This window comes from Nannospalax galili, unplaced genomic scaffold (genome assembly GCF_000622305.1).
Source record: "Nannospalax galili isolate Female #2095 unplaced genomic scaffold, S.galili_v1.0 scaffold888, whole genome shotgun sequence".
Taxonomy (NCBI): Eukaryota; Metazoa; Chordata; class Mammalia; order Rodentia; family Spalacidae; genus Nannospalax; species Nannospalax galili.
The window spans coordinates 574508-595939 of NW_008357921.1; the positions used below are offsets into that span (position 1 = coordinate 574508).

General features: G+C 41.4%; 1 protein-coding gene across 3 annotated transcripts in view; it reads right to left on the reverse strand.

Moving 5' to 3' along the window:
* Positions 1–21432, reverse strand: part of Zzef1 (zinc finger ZZ-type and EF-hand domain containing 1) — a 165687-nt gene that overhangs the window by 89144 nt on the left and 55111 nt on the right. For all 3 annotated transcript variants that reach the window (XR_001872100.2, XM_029557454.1, XM_008855631.3), the window contains 8 exons: positions 19208–19306; positions 15124–15215; positions 14608–14756; positions 10144–10255; positions 8185–8397; positions 6908–7008; positions 4911–5077; positions 3647–3780 (listed from right to left, as the gene is read on the reverse strand). Coding sequence is in view for 2 of the 3 variants with exons in the window: in XM_029557454.1 (XP_029413314.1) it covers positions 3647–3780; positions 4911–5077; positions 6908–7008; positions 8185–8397; positions 10144–10255; positions 14608–14756; positions 15124–15215; positions 19208–19306 (1067 nt within the window). In the remaining variant the exon portion in view is untranslated. The remainder of the gene's footprint in view (positions 1–3646; positions 3781–4910; positions 5078–6907; positions 7009–8184; positions 8398–10143; positions 10256–14607; positions 14757–15123; positions 15216–19207; positions 19307–21432) is intronic.

Sequence of the window (21432 nt, forward strand, 5' to 3'; positions counted from 1 at the left end):
GGATTCCTGACAGGCTCATTAAGCCCTACAATCAAGCCCAGGAAAAGGAGGAATCAAGGAAGACTGAAATCTGTGATGCATAAACTACAGAAGCTGAGTGTGTCTCCTCCGCAGGCCCGATCAACACAGGAAGCCAGCCTGCCCACCTGGAGACAAGTGAAAAAACTGACACATGAGGCATAAAATACTGTGGTTGCTGCAGGGCGACCTTTGACAAAAGAAAACATGTTTCTTGCAATTCTTGCTGTGCTGACCGTACAAGCGTCAATTGCTTCAGGGGAGATTTATTGGGCGTATGTACCTAACCCGCCTCTTTTACATCCTGTAAGATGGGGAGATGGATCACAAATTAAAATAATGACTAACTATAACCAACTTTTAGGTGGGTCTGAAGATTTTAAAACTTTTCATTTAACTTCTGAAATTGTTAATTATGAGGGAATGCCAGATACCACTCACATTTGTGTAAGTTTAAAAGGGCAAGTGATGCCTGGATGCTTACCCATTAACTATAAAAACTTTTCTACACAGATGCTCCTGCGCAGCTCTGATTCTGGTAAAAGATTAATGTGGGAACTGGGTATGCTAACTTTAGGGTATTATAACTATAATGAAACCTTTCTAGATCCTGATATTAGCATGCCTTTAGAAAACTGTTTTCAAAAGTATCATGATAAAGATCAATTTTGGAATTCCTTTATCACTTATCCAAAATGGTTAAATTGTGGATTTCCTTCTAAAGTATCTAAATATAAGCCTCCAGGGTCTAAAGATTCTATTTATAATTTCTCTATTCCAAATCCTAATTATAATTATATTGAATATCTGTTAAATAACACAAATAAATTTAAAAATTTTGAACTTCAGACTTATGGAGAACCAGTTAAAAGATGGTTTACTCCCGGATGGGTGGCTCCCATATACATGAGTCACTCTCTAGAGCATAATAATACAAATATTCATCCCAGTCTCTTCCGGCTTTTTGTGGCTGCAAACGTGCCGCTGCTTAGGAAAATGAAAGAAAGCACACCTACTGTGTGTTTACTAATTGTCTTATTTCCGCATTGGATGAAGATTATTCTGTAATAGTGCTATTAAAGCAACCTAGTTTTGTTATGCTTCCAGTAGGCTTAGGATCAGATCCTTGGTATGATAATTTAGCTTTACAAACATTGAAGAATTTAAATGAATTAATCAGGCCAAAAAGATTCATTGCAATGCTGATATTGGGCATAGGCGCATTGATTACCATCTTGACTTCACTTACTGTTTCCTCTATTGCTCTAGTGGAAGAAGTCAAAACGACACATTTTGTAAATAATCTTAACAAAAATATTTCATTGGCTTTAGCAGATCAATATAACATTAATCAAAAGCTAGACATGAGGATAAACGCTTTAGAAGAAGTAATTTTAGCTTTAGGACAGAAAGTGCAAAATTTAAAGGTATAGCTCTCTACTAAGTGTCATGCTAGTTTTAAATATATTTGCGTGACTCCTTTGAATTACAATACATCCTTGAATTAGAATGCTACCAAAACCCATTTGTTAGGAGTATAAAAAGACATTAAAATGCCTTAGTTTCCTGTAATATGAGGTGGATGTAGGATCTACCCTGTACCTTACAGAGTTAAATGGTACTAGTGAGTCTTGTTTATAACTGGGTTTTGTTATTGTTTCACACTATGGTAGCAAAAATAACATCTGCTTTAAGCCACTGAAGGGCATGTTATGTATTGAGGTGGCTCACTTAATCCCTGCATCACACCTGAAGATAGGCTTTATCAATATTGCCTTCTGTCACGCCATCTCCAATGGAGCCCACATGAGATACTCCGTGGGTTGAGGCTGGGACTTCAAGGAAGGTTGCCTCTTGGAGTTGGTTGTGTTGAGAAACATGCAGTGTACTTGGCATGCTTTACTTGCTATTATTTGCTAACTGTCACTGTATCTTGGGCTTTTTGGGGGCCCGGGAAACACCTGGTGTCCTTGGCACCGCTATCACCACCTTTATTAAGATGAAATAGTTATGTTTATAAGTCCCATACTTGGAAGGATTTCATGAGAGCTACAGGATTAGAATAGGATATTGATGTAACTTGGGGTTTGGAACATATTAATGAATAAGGAAATATAAAAGACAGATATATAGCAACATTGTTGTGAATCACCTGGAATTCAAATAGAAACATTAATAATTACAGAGCTAGTATTGAAAGTACAATAGTGGTTTGAGGTCAGCTCATCGGGTAACCACAAAACATAAAGGTCTCTAATGTGACTCACCAAGATGAAAAACAGAAACTTTCTGTTTAGTGCTAGTTAATGTTTGACAATGTATTGTTCACCTGTGTTTCACTTTTGTCTCTGGAATCAGAACTCTTAAGAAAAATGATTAAACCGCAAAACAATGGCTTATTGATGTAATCATGTAACTTTGTATTTTATAATCTGAGCTCTGCAGCTGCAAAATTACACTCAGACTTGCACCAACTCCGGTGTGTTTGTCTGTCATTCGCTGAATCCTTGTCCACCCTTTGGGGACCCTGCTCCCGTCGGACTGAACTGCTCTGGTCTGGGCTGGTCCGTCGCAGGACAGAAAATATTTCTTGTGAGCTTTCTGTTTCTAAACAAAGTCAAAGCTTCCCCTTCATCCTGCAAGTTTATAATCTACGATGATAACCATAGGAATAATAATAGCAGGGCTATTGGGCTACTTTGTGGAGGTCAGAGGACAACTTGTGCAAGTACTTTCTCTCCTACCACGTAGGTTCTGGGAACAAACTTGTAGGCACCTTTACCAGCTGTCATCTTGCTAGCCCTTGAACTCCTATTTCTACGCAAGGCATTGAGGGGTATTCCAGGAGATTTAAGATGTAGGACCCTGCTTGGCACAGAAGGGTCGGGGAGGTAAGACATGGTCACAATGACTCTGAGTAACATGGAGAAAGATTAGGTGGGGAAGAACCAACTGAGGATTAAAACCTGGGGCTAGAGAAATGGCTCCGTGGTTAAAAGCATGCCCTGTTTTAGCAGAGAATCCAGGTTTGATTCTCAGACCCCACTTTAGGTGGCTTACAACCAAAACACCTGTAACTGCAGCTCTAGGGATCAGATACCTTTGGCCTCCAAGAATACTAGCACTCACATGCATATAATTTAAAAATCTGGTTTTTTTTTCATAGTCATATACAGAACCATTTATAGTTCTGTATAACCATTTATAATAGGTTAGGGATTTACTTCCAAATGATACTGGGTGGAAAAGGGGATGGAAAATTAGATGAGCTAGGATAGGTGAAACAAGATCAGGTGAGTTTGTCATTGCTGAAGTTAGGTGACGAAGACAACTGGAGGCCAGAAGGATTTACTATATAATTCATTTTAAAATTTCTCCTAATTTGGGAAAGAAAATTTGGTTGTAGGCAAGCCATAAGGATGGAGACTACACTATGACTAAGCAATAGAACAGGTTATGAAATATAGATTGAGCACAGGACATGTCCTTCAAAATCTGTGTCCCACATAAACCTTTGCATAGAGTAAGCATCAGAAAACATCTGTCACATATTCAATGAAAACAAAGTATTAGATCTCATCCTAACTGAAATTCAGCTATGGAATCCACACTTTTGACACAAAATTACCATCATGGTGAAGAGATGGCTCCTCCGGGTCTGTCGATCAGGAAAGAAGATGGCAGCCCCATTGAGAAGGGTGTTCCTGACTTCTTGTTTTAATATCTCCATGGGAATGGAGTCTCCATCAGCTCTATCTATCACTAATGAAAAAGAACAATGGAATCAACTCTAATATATTCCACTGATTCACTAGCTATATACCTGCTATAACTGGGCTACAAATTTACTCCATCTTGTAGTTTGTACCAGAGCAAATAAATATTTTTATATAGGTTAGACAGTATAATTTATTTTGTTTACATTTAACTAAAACAAAGACCATAAACACAAGTTTTTATTTCATTTATTTGTTTTTTTTAAGAGTGTTGTGTGTTTCTGTATAGTTTGTGCATATGAGTACAGGTGCCCTCAGAAGCCAGAAGTGGAGGTCAGATGCCCTGGACCTGGAGTTACAGGCAGTTGTGAGCTGCCTGATGTGGGTGCTGGGCACTGAATTCAGGTCCTCTCCAAGAACAGTGCATTCTCTTCACTGATGAGCCAAGCTCTCTAGCTTCTTCTCTGTTCTTTTCATACAACACTTGGCAAAGCCTTAAAAATACCGTCAGACGGTGACATGTGTTTCATTCTCAATTCATCATTATAGTTTCTCTCTCTCTCTCTCTCAATCTACTGGCCTCATCCCAGTGTCTTTGATGAAGTTAAAGTTAAACAGTGTGACAGTAATTACTCTCAACATAACATAGCTGTATATCTGAAACTACCAGGAAGTCACCCAAAAAAGGAACAAATCCTGAACTCAAAATAGTAATTCAAAAGGCAACAAACAAAAGGCACATGATGTTGGGGCTGCAGCTCAGGTTTCAGGGTGTTTGCCTAGCATTCTGGGTTTGATCCCCAGCACTATATAAAACCAGGTATAGTGGCACTTGCCTGTAATCCTAGTACTTGGGAGGTAGAGGCAGAAGGATCAGAAGTTCAAGGGTCATCCTTGACTACATAGTGAGCTAGAGACCAGCTGGGATATATATAGCCTGTCTCAAGGGGAGGGAGGGAAGGGGGGAGGGAAGGAGGGAGGAGGATGGGGGGAGGAGGAAGAAGAGGAGGAGGAGGAGGAAGAGGAGGAGGAGGAAGAGGAGGAGGAGGGAGGTAGGGAGAACTCATATTCCACAGCAATCTCTTTCTGGCTCACTGGACCCCTCATACTTCTACAGAGCAAGAGGCCTATGGCCACCAGCATACAGTCCCATTCAAGGCACATCCCAACCCCTACCATCACATAAGTGTGTGTAGAGCTCCTTGGCAGCCTGTACTCCCTCAGGGCGCTGGGCTGCAGGCTTCTCCTCAGAGGTAGCTGGTGTGTCTCCCTGCAGCACTGAGAAACAGCTCTGCAAGAGCTGCAGTAGCAGGGTCTGGGCACAGATGCATTCTTCCCTTGGGCTGCAGAAGGACAAAGAATATAAGAAAGCAGAAGGGAAAGTTGCTTTCACCTCCAAAGCCACCGAGCTGTCTAAAAAGGGCTTTCCTTAAGACATCAGGTTCAGTAAAAGGAACACTAAGTAAGAAGCTGGGCAGAGCACAAAGAACACCACCAGAAATCTGAAAACACAGACTCCGTCTAGACTCTGCCCACTGGGGAAAGGAGCTAGTTTTTTTTTTTTTTTCTTTTTGAGACAGGGTCTCCCTGTAGTTCCAGCTGACCTAAACTCACTATGTAGACCAGGCTGGCCTTGAACTCACAAAGAGCCACCTGCTTTTGCCTCCCAAGTGCTGGGACTAAAGGCGTGTGCCACTGCGCCTGGACAGAAGCTAATTTTTTATCCTGCTTCATCATCTCTTCTGTAAAATGAGGAGATAAGTTGTATCCCTTACCCAAAATACTAGGGACTAGAACAGAAGAGTTCCAGATTTTGGAATATCTGTATTTATATAATGAGATCTCTGGGGATGGAACCCAAGTTTAAATATGAAATTCAAGCTGGGCATGGTGTGCAGGGGAGCATTTGGGAGGCAGAGGCAGGCTGATCTCTGGGAGATTGAGGCCAGCCTGGTCTACATAGTGAGTTCCAGGCCATCTGAGGCTACAGAAAGACCCTGTCTCAAAAAACAAAACAAAACAACAAACCACAACCAGCCAAACCAAAAACCAAAAAACTCAACATGAAATTCATGGGGCTGCAGAGATGGCTCAAAGGTTGAATGTTTGCTCTGCAATCACAAGGACTGACAGATTCCAGCATTCATGCAATAAGCCTGGCATCACAGCAAATTTCTATAACCAAGAAAGGCAGGAAGAGGGGGATTGTGGGCTTGCTGGCTTCCACCCTAGTTGAGAAAATGTGAGTTCCTTTGGCCTCAAAGGAAGAGTCGGGAGAATAATAGAGGCCACCCAATGCCCTCTTGTAGCCTCTGCACACACAAAGGGCCACATGTGCACATAAATTTACACAGACACATACGCACATACAAATAGTTTTTTTAAAATCATTAATTTGTTTTGTATACCTTATAGATTCACCCTGAAAGTAATTTTATGTATTTATTTATTTTTAAAATTTTACTATTTTTAATTACATGCATACATGTGAATCTGTGTGGGAGTATGTACACATGAGCACAGGTGCCCACAGAGGACAGAAGAGGGTGTCAGATCCCCTGGAGCTGGAGTTACAGGTGGTTGTGAGCTGCCTGAAGTGTGTGCTGGGAACCAATCTCAGGTCCCCTGGAAGAGCAACAAGTACTCTTAACCACTGAACCATTTCTCTAGCCCCAAAGGTAACTTTAGATAATTTTTTTTTCCTTTTTTGCAGTGCTGGGGATTGAAGCCAGGACCTTATGCATGTTAAGCAAGCACTACGTCACTGAACTATATCTGCAGCCATATTTTAGATGCATTTTTACTGTGATTCACGATACGAGGTGAGATGCAGAACTGCTCATTTGTGGTATTCAAAAAATTTCAGATTTTGTATCATTTTGGATTTTGGATTTTTGGATTAGAAATGCTAAATCTGCACTATTGTAATACTTGATCTATTTATCCTAGAAGCTGTAAGGATAATTGAAGAAGAAACTGTTTGTGAAAATGTTTCTTAAATACGTTATGGAAATCGAGGTGTTATTTTCAAGAATTAAATCTATCAAATCAGAAGAATACATACTAATACAAAGTAAGATTTTCAGAAGAAAAAAATGTCCAATTAGAATAGCAAAACGCAAATCTTTTCAGTACCCTTTATGATTATCATCTTATAACAAATTCTGACCTACTTTTGCTTTAATTTACTGTAAAAAATCCAGAAGATCTGCAAATCAAGACCCGTGAAGTCCAGAAAAGATTTATATTTTAAGCCACTTTCCTTCTGCTGCACCTAAAAAAATATAAAGACCAGAAAAAGTAAAACTGAAAAATACATTTAAAAAATTACTGGAACATCTCATTTATTTGTTACTGTTAAGGAGTGTGATAGTCCTGCCTGAGTGAAATTCTCATACAACCAATAGTTAGTCTGAACTAAGAAATGTAAGTGTGTATATATGTCTAGTATATAAGTACATGCATATATAAATGTATAGAGGTACAAAACACTCCTAACATAGACATATTCACAAAGACTCTCTGGTGGTATAAAACATAAGTCAATCTTTTTTTTTTTTTCTTTTTTTTTGAGACAGGGTCTCCTTGTAGCCCCAGCTGTCCTGGAACTCACTATGTAGACCAGGCTGGCCTTGAACTTGAACTCACAGAGATCCACCTGCCTCTGCCTCCCAAGTGCTGGGATTAAAGGCGTGCGCCACCACGCTGGGCACAACATAATAAGTCAATCTTTACTTGATATTGCTGCTGCCCAAGACTGTACTGAAGTATATCTGACTTTGGTGCCTGTGGGTTGTACTTTTGTTGTAAACTTAGTCACTATTTCTAGGCATCTCCCTCTTTTCTGCTGTGATAGGAGCTCTTGGCAACAAAGACCGCAAAAGGCAATATGTACACTGAGTCACCGCCTCTGAATGTGCAGAGCAGAAAGAAAGCTAAGAGTGGACACTGCTGTACACACATAGAGGGCTCCGCTGAAGTAAGCCATGCACTCCACAGTGACAGCTGTTAGTCTCTCTCTGTTCATGAACTGTTACTGTGTTTTATCAGTGACTATAAAACCAGCATTAAAACCAAAAACAATCTCAAATCCTGATAGTTTAGTCCCTTTAATAAGTTAAATTGACCTAAACTTCATAAACAATACTCAGACTTAAAGAATAAATCCTATGATGCTGCTTTGTTAGCTTCTCAGGCAAACATGAGTAGGGATCTTTACCAGTATCTGCAGATCTAATCCAGGAGAGTTCACAACATACCATTTAGTCTTTCACTGACTAGTGCCATACAGCTCAGCCTCCCCAGACTTTTCACCCAAGCTGATGCCTGTTGTATTCATTCATGCTGCCATGGCTTCAGAGGGACCAGGTTTCCCTGGCTGCTCACTTCTCTGAACATTGTCATTTATTTTTTCCAGAGGAATGCCATATAATAATGGAGGAAACCTTACCAAGTCATGGGCGAGCTGCTGGATGAACTGCAGGGTTCTGAGGAGCAGAGTGGCCCCACAGACACTCTCTGTGTCCTTTCTGCAGTGGGCACAGACGATGCTCAGTTCTGTTTCTGCCCTTGCAGGCCGGAGGTACCCACTGATGCTCAAGCCTTGCACGCCTAAGCGCTCTGCTGACTCCTGACGAGTGCAGAGGAACTTCACCATCAAATACTAGAAAGGATAAGAGAATTCTAAGAGAACGGCTCAGAATTCCCAAATACAATGAAACAGGATAGAGAAGGCCTTTTTAGGAAAATTTAAATATTTTAATAATTAAAAACTATCTTAATAAGTTATTAGGTATCACCATGCCCAGCACTGAAGACACAAAATATAGTAAGTTCAGGATCTACAAAAAACAAAAAATAGATAATATACATGCTGAATGAAGTCAGGTTTTGTAAAGATTACAGTAAAGAAATGATTCTCTTGCAAGGCAAAAACCAGGTAAAAGCAAGAGAAGTAGCCCTTTGAAGAAGCCCTTTGAAATAGTCATTTTGAGGGGGGCTGGAGATGGCTCAGCGGTTAAGAGCACTGGCTGCTCTTGCAGAGGACCTGGGTTTGATTCCCAGCACCCACATGGTGGTTAATAACCATCTGGAGCTCCAGTCCAGGGGATCTGATACCTTCCTCTGACCTCTGCAGGCACTGCATGACACAGGTGCACTTATACACATGCAGGCAACACACTCATACACATAAAATGAAAATAATTAAAAAAAAAGAAATAGTCATTTTGAGAAAAAAATCCAGCTGTGATGAATCAGTTAATGCCCTAAGGAATCACCTCAAGTCCTCTACTGACACATGCAATCCATTTGCTGGGAGCTATAGAAACAGTCTTGGTTATGCAAAGCAAAACCATTTTCAAAGCCCAATTTTTGTGTAAACTCTTTCTTATGAAAATTAAAAGTTCCTTTTGTAGGAAGAAAAGTTCCTTTTGTAAGGAAAGCCTTGATGTCTTTTTTAATTTTTATGTATGTATATATGTATGTATGTATGTATGTATGTATGTATGTGGGGACCTCACACATGTCTCATGGTGTGCTTGTGGAGGTCAGAGGACAAATTTCAGGAATCAGTTCTCTTTATCCACCATGTAGATTCTGAGGATCAAACTCAGGCCATCAGACTTGGCAGCAAGTGCCTTTATCCACTGAGCCATCTTCTTGGTGGAGCCTTTTTGAATCTATTCAACTGCACATACTTTGTACAAACCCTGATGATAGTTCTGAATTCTCTTATTTAGTCTAAGATTTAAACTTGAGGTTAAGAAAATACATGTGGGGCTAAAGAGATGGCTCAGCAGTTAAGAACACTGACTGTTCTTGCAGAAGACCTGGGTTTGAATCCCAGCACCCACATGGCAGCTAACAACTGTCCGTAACTCCGGTTCCAGGGGATCTGACAGCCTCTTCTGTCCTCCATGGGCACTGCATGACACGGATGCACTTACCTATATGCAAGTATAACACTCATACACATAAAATAAAAATAATAAATATTTTTTTTAAAAAAAAGAAAAAGAAAAAGAAAAATACATTGCATAGCCAGTCACTACTTCTCCCAGAGTCAGGGTAACAAGCACATCTCTCTTGCATTTATGCCTATGTGCTTACTACTGTCAGAGGAAAAAACATTATTTCTCTTGAATTGATGTCTTCCATTTCTAGCACTTGGTATGACTTTCTCCTTTCTCTTTCCAATGAAGCCTTCTCTAGTGAATTCCAGGCTGAGTTAAATCTCCCTTTATCACAGTCCATGTCACATTTGTCTTTTCCACTAGACTAGGAACACCTTGGATGCTGACCCTGCTCTGGGGTCCCAGTGTCAGCTCAGGGCTGGTGCACAGTCAGCAGTTATTTATAGAAGAGGAAAGTGGGTGAACATGTTAAGGTCAGACTCATTGGTACTTACTTTGGCAACTCTGCATTGCTGCAATTTGACATCTGCTTCATCCCACTCTTCTTCCAGCTCAAACCAGCCAATTGGATCATCCTCTCCAAGGTCATCAGATGAGCAACCAATCCTGTGAACACAGGATAATCACTATTTCCTATTTCTAGGCTTCTCCAGAATCTGGTAAGCAAGGCCTCATCCAAATGGCATTTAACTCATAAAGAAAGCCTGCTGACTAACACCGGGGACTGGGTGTGGCGCCTGGTACTTCTTGGAACACACAAGGTAGCTGGTGGTAACTGCCTCCCCATTTCCCACACATTCCATTTGTGAATTGGGAACTATGTCAGACCACATAAATTTGGGAACTAAGGAAAAAGTTTACTTCTCTAGATAATGGCTTATTTGAAGAATGAGATCTGAAGTCAGAAAGATACAGGCATGAGGCACCATGGGGGTACTTCTGGAAAGAACCAAAGGAGAAGCAGAACTGGTGTCTCTTCCATATGTCTGGCTAACGTGTCTGACCAGCCTGAGGTGTGGGCCATGTGCAACAGCTGAAGGGTAGAAGCTTGGGGCTTTCAGCCCCTAGAGCTCCAGTTTTTAGGAAGTTCTTCCAAGAAAACATACCAGCCTTGAAGTGGAAGAACAACCATGAACCAATGCTTTTTAAATGCTAGACAGGTGGGGCTGGAGAGATGGCTCAGTGGTTAAGAACACTGGTTGTTCTTGCAGAAGACCCAGGTTCGAATCCCAGCACTCATATGGCAGCTAACAACTGTCCATAACTCCAGTTCCAGGGGATCTGATAGCCTCTTCAGTTCTTCACAGGCATTGCATGACATGGGTGCACTTACCTAAGTGCAGGCAATACATATAAATACACAGGCAATACACATAAAAATAATAAAATATTTTAAAAAGTAAATAAAAAGCTAGACAGGTAAATGCTACCCCCTCTTCAGGAATTAAGTGGTAACGAGGAGAAACAGACACTCTTTTCAAGTACCACGCCTAAAACCTTATCCCACTCAGCCTATGACCCAGCTACGAGCTAGCAGTGCAGACTGCAATCTACAGATATGACAAGCAACCACAGACAACTAAGGGAAGTAGTGGAGACAGTCCAAAGTAGGTTCTGGAACAAAGGAAAGAACTGTTCTCTTCTTCACATAGGCCTTTCTTGGCATAAACCTTTTGGGATACAGTTGGCCTCATCGGGTAAATAGAATTTGTTTAGCTCCAAATGTCAATGAGTCTCATCCATAACGCATGTTTGAGAAATTTTAAATGTATTCTTTGAGGGCTGGGGATATAGTTCAGTGGCATAGGACTTGTCTGGTGTATGCAAGGCCCTGGTTCACTCCTGGTTCAACCTCCAGCTATATAACCCAGGCCAGACTTGAACTCTCAATCTTCCTATCTTCTTGCCACCTGTTTGGCAGAAAATCTACTCTAGTCATCAAGAAAATCTCTGCACTACAGGAAGCTGGCAAAGAGTTAGGGAACATAGAAGCAATCTCACTTGCTCACTGAACCACACTGCATAGTAGACAGGACTTGAATACCATCCTCTTACATATGCCCAAGAGCCAAACAGCTGACCCAGGACACAACAACAAAATAGGCAAGATATTTTTAACTTCCAAACTGGAAAGGAACTGATTATATGCAGGCGAACTAAATAAGGATTTAAGAGACTAGAACTGGGGCTGGAGAGATGGCTCAGCGATTGGGAGCACTGACTGCTCTTGCAGACGACCTGGGTTCGATTCCCAGCATCCACATGGTGGCTATGAACTGTCCTTAACTCCAGTTCCCCTTGCATGACAGGGGTGCACTCACATACATGCAGGCAATACACTCATACACATAAAACAAAAATTATAAATAAAATATTCAAAAAAAACAAATAGAGGTTAAAAAAAGAGAATAGAACCATATCAAAACATTAAAAGAGTTGTGAATAAGTCTGTATTTAGGCTAAAACAAATCCATTCTTGATAAGATATAAAAGACCTTGTTTGAGGGGCTGGAGAAATGGCTCAGCAATTACGAGCACTGGCTGTTCTTGCAGGAGACCCAGGTTTGAATCCCAGCACCCACACGGCAACTAACAACTGTCCACAACTATCTGTAACTCCAGTTCCAGGGGATCTGACACCCTCTTCTGTCCTCTGAGGCACTGCTTGACATGGGTGCACTCACACACATGCCACATAACACTCATACACCTAAAATAAAAATAAATCATAAAAAAATTTAAAAAGAGACCTTGCTTGACAGAAAGTTTAGAGGAAAAAAACCCTATTTTAGTATGTCCCAAGAGTTGAACATGGTTGCTTAAAATTAGGTGTTACCTGTAGTTATTATTCAAAAGAAATCATGCCGGGTATAGTGGCAGACACCTGTAATCCCAGCAATTGGGAGGATGAGGTAGACAGACTGCTACATGTTCAGCCAATCTAGGCTACACAGCAAGTTCTAAGCAATGGAGGCTAGTAAGACCCTGTCTCAACAAGCAAAAGAAAAACAACATGGAGGAGGAGATAGAGGAAAGAATGAAAATAGAAGGAAAAAAAAGGTCTCAGGTTTCCCCCATAACTACTAAATTGGACTTAGACTTTTACAAGATCCCCCAGTGATTCATATACACATTAAAGCCAAAGCAGCACTGTACTGGGTGATTATCTAAAGACTTCTGTTAACTCTAAAACCCAATTTCCTGGGAAATACAGTAATACAGGCAGCAACAAGGCTCTGCTCCATAAGCTCTAACCTACTAGTAGTGATAAGAAGGGTGACACTATCTGAGCAGTCACTAATGACCGCTGTGGTATGTCCACTTTGAGTCTCATCTTACTGACTCCTGGTAACGCTAACACCACACCTCTATTGCCTCTTAAATACTGGTGCCACACACCAAAGTGAACTGTATCTTCCCAGTAGACAGTCTTCTGGAGTCATCTCTTTTATTCCCTCCTATCTGTACTTTTTTGTTTGTTTGAGACAGTCTCACTTAGCATGGGCTGGCTTCAAACTCTTAGCAATCCTACCTGAACCTCCTGAGTGTTGGGACTGAGGGCATGAGTCACCACACCTGGCTCCCACATTTGTAATGACCATTTCAATGACTGTCATGCCTGTCCCTGCAGCATAAGAGTCTCTTCTAGGCTGCTGACCTGTTTGTTCTACTGGCTACTAGCTGTCTCAAAGGCTTTCAGAATGTTCTAGCAGGACCAACATGGAACTTGTCACCTTTCCATTAAACCTGCTTTTCCCTGGGACATTTTCTATTCCAGAGAAAGGCACTACCAAGTTTCCCACCTGCCCAAGCCCTAAACCTCAGACTTGGTGCTGCCCAAGACACCTTTCTTCTCCTGCTTTCTAGTCAGTTGTCCCCAGGACCTGCTGCTTCAGGTCACCTTTCCTGTTCTCTAGTCAGTTGTCCCCAGGACCTGCTGCTTCAGATCACCTTGCTCCACTGTTGCTGATACAGTGTTGAGCTGATCCAGGTTGCTCCCATCTTTGGCTTCCTGGGCAACATGTTAGCCTCCTCCCACTTCCCCCTCCTCTTATGTTTGCTGTCCTCTATTCATGCTGCTATAGCATGAGCCTGGGTAGTTCTTCCAAAAATACACATTTGATGTCCTTCATCTTCCTCTAGAACTTCCACAACATGCTCCACCCTCCTGCGTGCTTGCTTCCTTACCACACACATACGCTTTAAAGAACAAATGAATCAGAGACAGAGACACTTCTATTGACCTGGCCTCTCAGCTCTCCAGTTGCCCCTCACCACTCTTCCTGACACTGTGCCACAGCCACACAACCACCTGCTCCTGCAGTGTGCCATACTTCACCTCTAGGCCCCTGTGCCTGCTCTTCCCTGTTTAGGCCACCCTATTTCTACTTCGTTCAGTGGCTATTCTGAAGAATGAGTTACATTCTTCAGAAACATCACAGCACCACTTGCTGGTTCAGGGATACCTTCCATATCAGGTGAGGTGCTATCTGCTCCCAGAAGCCTCCTACATAGCACTCTTTACACAGTTAACTCAGTCTCCTGGTAGAAAGCTCTCTCTCTACATTAGGGGCTCTACCACTTTCCTCACTGTATGATCTTAATGCATCAGGCTTAGCATATAGTAAGTGTTTAATAAATATCTTTAGTAAAAGCATGAATGGCAGGAAGTGAGTTCGGGATATGGATAAATTCCCAGTGGCCAGGTAAGATGCAGGCTGCCCCTAACTAAGGCATGGATCACTCTCCAGCCATTTTGAAGATGTGTGACTCTAGTGACAGAAAGGGCCAAGTAAAATGCTATGAATAAACTAATATTCATCTTTGTACATTCTGTTAGACAGTAAGGAATGTGTATGGCCCTGCAGTGGTTAGAGCACCTTCTTTATGAAGCAATTTGCCAATAAGAGAACAGATACATTCCTATCGACCACACAGATTTTTGCTCTGCTCTGTACCTGCTTTTTATGAATTGTCTGAGATTGTGAAGCTTCCATTTGTCGTAGTTTTCAAACCGTTTGAAGTGTTCTTCTGCATGAAACTTATCAGAAGGTGAGTTATAGGCAAATACCAGCCCACACTGGGCACCAATGCCACCACGGCGAACCTGGAAACAGAGATTGGATGGAGACCATAAAAGTGGCAGAAGTTCTATAGCTGTTTTATTTTCAATAAATACAGCTTCTGTCAAGATGAAACCAATGAAAAATATTCAAATAGATTAAGTCCTAGAAAAGTAAGGAAGTGACCTCCCAAGAAATGTTCCTTAGCTTCTTCAATCCTCACAGTCCTATGATGCAGAGACTTCAACACGATTCATCTTTGTGATCCTGCCCTCTGCTTGAGGCCTGACACGGAGTAAATAACTGCTGCATACCCAATGAAAATCAGTTACAAGGACCTCTGAAATATAATTCACTTAAAAAAAAAAAAAAAGCAGTACCACTACTTGAAGAAAGTAGCAGAGAAATTACCATAATTCGGATCTGTGTAACTTGGAAGGCAGATTCAGTTCCTGTAGAAAAAATAGTGCTTGCTCTGGTTTTTCCAGTCTCTGTAAGAAAACCTTAAAAAAGGAAAAACAAAGTTAGGATGACTGAGTCATTTTTATAGTCCTTAGAGCTATTATTAACAAAAACCAGGGGTAACCTAGCCTACCTTTGTGATAATTAGACAAAAAATACCCCTTTAGACAGAACTGACCCCTGAAAAAGCCTTAGGCAAGCAGAGAACTGGTTAGGTAGCTCCCCTCATACACACAGGGCACAATCTTCTCACACTGGGATTTTAAATCAAAGAGATAGAAGACTGCATGATCAATCATCTTCCTGCGTCATCCCTAAAACCGTGACTCATGTTTGACTGGGATGATAAAGATAATCAAGTTCAGTGGCTGAGAAAGGGATTGGTTAGCTTCTAGAACATTGTCAGGAAAGATTATGAAAGACATTGAAATAGTGTGGAGGGTGGAATACTAGGTGTCTAAAGCATTCTGAGTTATTTCCATCTTTTCTTGTCTCTAAGCTATGCTATAACTATGTAAGTTGAATACTGATAGTAATGCAAGTGATTCCTGCCTAAAGAATAAGAATTGAATTCTATAGAAATGTAGCTGATTATTCTTTACAGATATTGAACAATTTTGCATCTAATTGCAAATGAATTTTAGCATTCCCATTGGTTTGTGTGTGTCTTATGAATTCTCCTTTGAACTGTTGGTAATATTTTATTGATTCTTTCATTAATTAATTAAAAAGTCTGACATTCACTGATAGTTGTACAAGAGTTGTTATGTAGCTTTTTGTTGCCAATTATCTCTTTGTTTAGTTTGGTTTTCTGCCATTTTTGATTAGACAGGGTCTCAGTCTATAAACCTTGGCTATCCTGGAACTCATTATGTAGACCAGGCTAGCTTCACACTCAAAAGACATCTGCCTGTCTCTGTCTCCGACATGCACTAATTATCTCTTAACTCACAAAAAGGTCTTCTATTAGACCCAAGGCCTCTCTTCTCTTTGGAACCTCTGTGAAGGCTGTAATGCAAGTACATGCTAAACTCAGTGCTAAATCAACTTTCTTCATGGAACTTTGACCTGCTCTCAACCACTCTGCTTGTGAAGGTCAAAACACTGAAATGAAGTTTATGTTCTTATTTAATCATAGACTGAGGCTGTTATATGATCTGATTTTATAAAATAGCAACTCTGTTTACATTTGTAAGAAAGTATAGTAGGGGCTGGAGAGATGGCTCAGGGGTTAGGAGCACTGACTGCTCTTGCAGAGGATCCAGGTTCGATTTCCAGCACCCACATGGCGGCTAACAACTGTTCTTAACTCCAGTTCTAGGGGAATTCAACACCCTCTTCTGACCTCCAAGGGCACTGTATGACATAAGTGCATTTACATACATGTAGACAATATACTCATACACATAAAGTAAAAATAATAAATAAAATTTAAAAAATAAAAAGGAATCTATAGTAAAAGCTGAAAGCCTGTGTGCTTTTTAATTTTAGTCTCCAGGTAGCTGAAGTATCAATCAACAGAATCAGAGAGACTATTTTAATTAGTATTCTAATGTTTTTGGTTTTCTGAGACAAAGTAGTGCAGACTGGCCTAGAATTCACTATGTAGCCCAGGCTGGCTCTAACTCAAGGCAATCCTGTCTCTGCCTCTTCAAATTCTGAGATTATAGGCAAGCACCACCACACTCAGGTGAGAGACTCTTTAACACTTTGTTAGAGCCATATTTAAGTTCCATTTTTGAAAAACTTTATTTTTTATTTTATGTGCATAAGTGCTATGTCTGCATGTTTGTAAGTGCACTCATGTTGTACAATGCCTACGGAGGTCAGAAGAGGTATTGGATCCCCTGGAACTGGAGTTATGGATGGTTGTTAGCCACCCTGTGGGTGCTGGGATTCAAACCTGGGTCTCTTGGAAGAGCAGCCAGTGCTCTTAACAGCTGAGCCATCTCTCTAGTCCCCCCGCCCACCTTTTTAAGAAAAACATTAAAAAAAAAATAAATAAAACCCAGGCAGGGGAGGTGGCTCAGTGGATAAAGTAAGTGCTTGCCCCACAAGTGTGAGGACCAGAGTTCAGATTCTCAGAACACATGCAGTGTCAGATGTCGTAGTGATAGCCTGCATCTGTTATCCCAGTGCTCCTGTGGCAAGATGGGAAACAGAAACAGGAGAATCCTTGGAAGCTCAAAGGCCATGCAATGGCAAATAAGAGACCACTGTTTTTCTTTATTTTTTAAAAAAATATTTTATTTATTATTTTTATTTTATGAGTATTCATGTATTGCCTGCATGTGGGTAAGTGCACCCATGTCATGCAATGTCTGAGGAGGACAGAAGAGGCTGTCAGATCCCCTGGAACTGGAGTTACGACAGTTGTTAGCTGCCATGTGGGTGCTGGGATTCAAACCGGGGTCTTCTGCAAGAACAGTCAGTGTTCTTAACCACTGAGCCATCTCTCCAGTCCTGAGACCACTGTTTTTCAAACAAGGTGGAAGACAAGGACTGACACCCTAGATTGTCCTCTGACTTCTACAGAGCTGCTATGACATACATGCAACTGTACTCACACACTCACACACACACACACACACACACACACACACACACAAAGAAAACAAATAACTTTGTTTCCTTTTCTTGTTGTTTAACAATAATTTTTTTTGAGATAGGCTATCATTATATAAGTAGCGAAAGCTGGCTTTGAAGTCCTGATTCTCTCCTCAGCCAGCTGAATGCAAAGATTATAGGTGTATAGCACCATGTCCAGTCATTTGTGATATTTTAAATCTACAGTTCACACACTGCCCCCAACTTGTCAAAATTTTTTTTATTTTATTTATTTTTATTTTATGTGTATGAGTGTATTGCCTGCATGTATGTGAGTGCACCCGTGTCGTGCAATGCCACAGAGGTCAGAAGAGGGCTTCAGATTCCCCTGAAACTGGAGTTAAGGACAGTTTGTAGCCGCCACATGGGTGCTGGGAATCAAACCTGGGCCCTCTGCAAGAACAGTCAGTGCTTTTAACCACTAAACCAACTCTCCAGCCCCCCAATTTGTCAAATTTAATCTCTTATAATGACAAGGGAAGAAATTAACTAGTCACAGACTTAAAGGACTTAATACATCTATCCTTTCAGTTCTTTAAGACCCCATGATTAGTGGCATCTAGATGTTCAGGAATATCAGTTGTCTCACACGTCAACATTCCTTCTCTGAGCATTCTTGGGTACTATAGTGGCACTCCTCCATAACTTGAACTTCCCTGCAAATGGGGAACTTGAGTGTATCTCTTGAACAGCTTCCACTGCTGTAAGGGGAAGGGGAAAAAAAAACACCCATCCAAACCAGCAGCTATGAGGACTTTCTCTTTCCCTGGCTCTTAAGGCTCATTTTTCAGTTGAGGGAGCAAGAGATAGTGGAACATCCTGGTGAAGCTGACTGCTCCTGCCTACACCCCACCCTCTGAACCACAACCCAAAACAAATCTACCGCACAGCTCAAATCTAAAGATTTATATATCTAATGGGGGGAGAACAGGAAAGGGAGGTGGGTGGAAGAGTCTATCTGATCCCCAGGAACTGGAGTTAAAGGTAGCTGTTAGTCACCATGAGGGTGCTACAAACTGAACCCAGGCCCTCTGCAAAAAGCAACTTTACTACTGAGTCATTTTTCCAGCCCTGAGTTTCTAATTTGTAAGAGTTCAACTTCAAACAGCCTCAGACTCTCAAACACTTACATGCTGTTACAAGTCATTACCACTTAGAAAGATTAAAGCTGAACCAGAGAAAGTATGCTAGGCCCACTGCCAACCTGAAGTGAAGACTAATGTCTTCAGTGGCTAATGCCTGTTGCCCCAACACTTCGGAGGCTGAGGCAGGAGTATTGCCTCGAGTCAGAAGCCAGCCTGGGCTAAACAGTAAGAACTTGTCTCAAAACAACAACAACAAAACACTAACATGAATATTTCCAAGGTCAGAGTGTAAGTTCACACAGCTGCCTGGGCACACTAGCAATGAACCGTGTACTACTCACCATCCCTTGTCCATGGTTCCACAAGGAGATTTTCAGGTCCTGACTTATCTTCTTTTCCTTTGACATCACAAGCCTGAAGAGTCAACTGGAGAGGTTTACCTGATCAAAAAGAGAGAGGAAGCTTTATGCTAGGTCTGCAAAAACTAGCAAGACAAGTGGCCAGACTGACAAAAATTTGCCTGTTTAAAAGATAAAATAGGGACTGGTGAGATGCTGCCAGGTCTGATGGTCTGAGCTGGATCCCAGAGATCCACATAGGGGAAGGAAGAACTGACTCTTTGAGGTATATCTGGCTTCCACATGCACACCATGGTACATACGTGTGTGTGCACACATGTGTGCATACATGTGTTGTGTAAATACACTTAAATACAAATAAGTGTAATTTAAAAAATGGGGGCTGGAGAGATGGCTCAGTGGTTAAGAACACTGGTGGTTCTTGCAGAAGACCTGGGTTCAAATCCCAGCACCCACATGGCAGCTAACAACTGTCCATAACTCCAGTTCCAGGGGATCCAACAGCCTCTTCTGACCTCTGAGGGCACTGAACAACACGGGTGTGCTTACCTACATGCAGGCAATACACGCATACACATAAAATAAAAATAAATAATTTTTTTTAAAGTTTAAAAAAAAGTTGGGCGTGGTGGCGAACGCCTTTAATCCCAGCCCTCGGGAGGCAGAGGCAGGCAGATCTCTGTGAGTTCAAGGCTAGCCTGGTCTACATAGTGAGTTCCAGGACAGCTGGGGCTACAGGGAGACCCTGTCTCAAAAAGACCAAAAAAAAAAAAAGTTAAAAAAAAAAAAAAAGGCAAAATAGGGCAGTAATAGTAGGCAAAAGTTGACACTACGTCTGTGTGCTTTCCTGGAAGGAAAGCAAAGACTAAGTCTCTGAGTTCAATGAGAAGTCTCTAGAACAATCACTGCTCATAAACAAAGCCCATTATAATATATAAACTATAAAATATAAAGATTCCTAAGATACTGTTCTGAAACCAGAAATCAGTTTTATTGGAGTTGTGTTTAAATACATATGTTTTAGACCTTCTTTTTTTAAACTATCTCCAGGGGTCCAGTGAGATGACTCAGTGGGTAAAAGAAAACCTCTTGGTAAACAAGCCTGATGACCTGAGTTCAATCCCTGGAACCCATGGTAGAAGAAAACAACTCCCCAAAATTGTCCTTTGACCCCCCCCATGAACCACTGCATGTGTGTGCCTGTACACACACACACGCATGCATGCATATCACACACACAATAATATATATCTCCATACAAATTTTGAAAGTTTCAAGAATAAAAATAAAATTTTGCTATGACGATCAGCAAACTATTTTTTAAAAATAGTACAGCGGGGCTGGAGAGATGGCTCAGCGGTTAAGAACATTGTTGTTCTTGTAGAAGACCCAGGTTCGAATCCCAGCACCCACATGGCAGCTAACAACTGTCCGTAACTCCAGTTCTAGGGGATCTGACGGCCTCTTCTGTCTTCCGCGGGCATTGCACAACATGGGTGCACTTACCTACATGCAGGCAATACACTCATACACATAAAATAAAAATAATAAAATATTAAAAAATAAAAAATAAAAATAGTATAGCAAATACCCACTAACCTACAACACAGCCCAGAATTACATCACTGTAATTACATCTGTAATTTACCTGCCCCCATTACTCCTTTCTGTCTCAGCAACCAAGTATCTGAATGGTAAATATCTCTGCATAACACTTCAGCTTTTAGATGCCACCTCATCTTCCCATCCAGCCATACCTGCTTATGGCCTGAAGTTCTCCAGAAACTTTCCTAGCGCAGGAAGAAACTGGATTTATAAAACAATTGTCTGGCTTTAAAAGTTAAATATAGAGGGGCTGGAGAGATGGCACAGTGGTTAAGAGCACTGACTGCTCTTGCAGAGGACCCAGGTTTGATTCCCAGCACCCACATGGTGGCCACGAACCGTCCTTAACACCAGTTCCAGGGGAATCTGACAGACTCTTCTGACCTCCACGGCATTGCACGACATGGGTGCACTCACATACGTGCAGGCAATACACTCATACACATAAAATAATAAAATAAAATTTTTTTTAAAAAGTTAAATATAGAGGCCGGGCATGGTGGCGCACATCTTTAATCCCAGCACTCAGGAGGCAGAGGCAGGCAGATCTCTGTGAGTTCAAGGCCAGCCTGGTCTACATAGTGAGTTCCAGGACAGCTGGG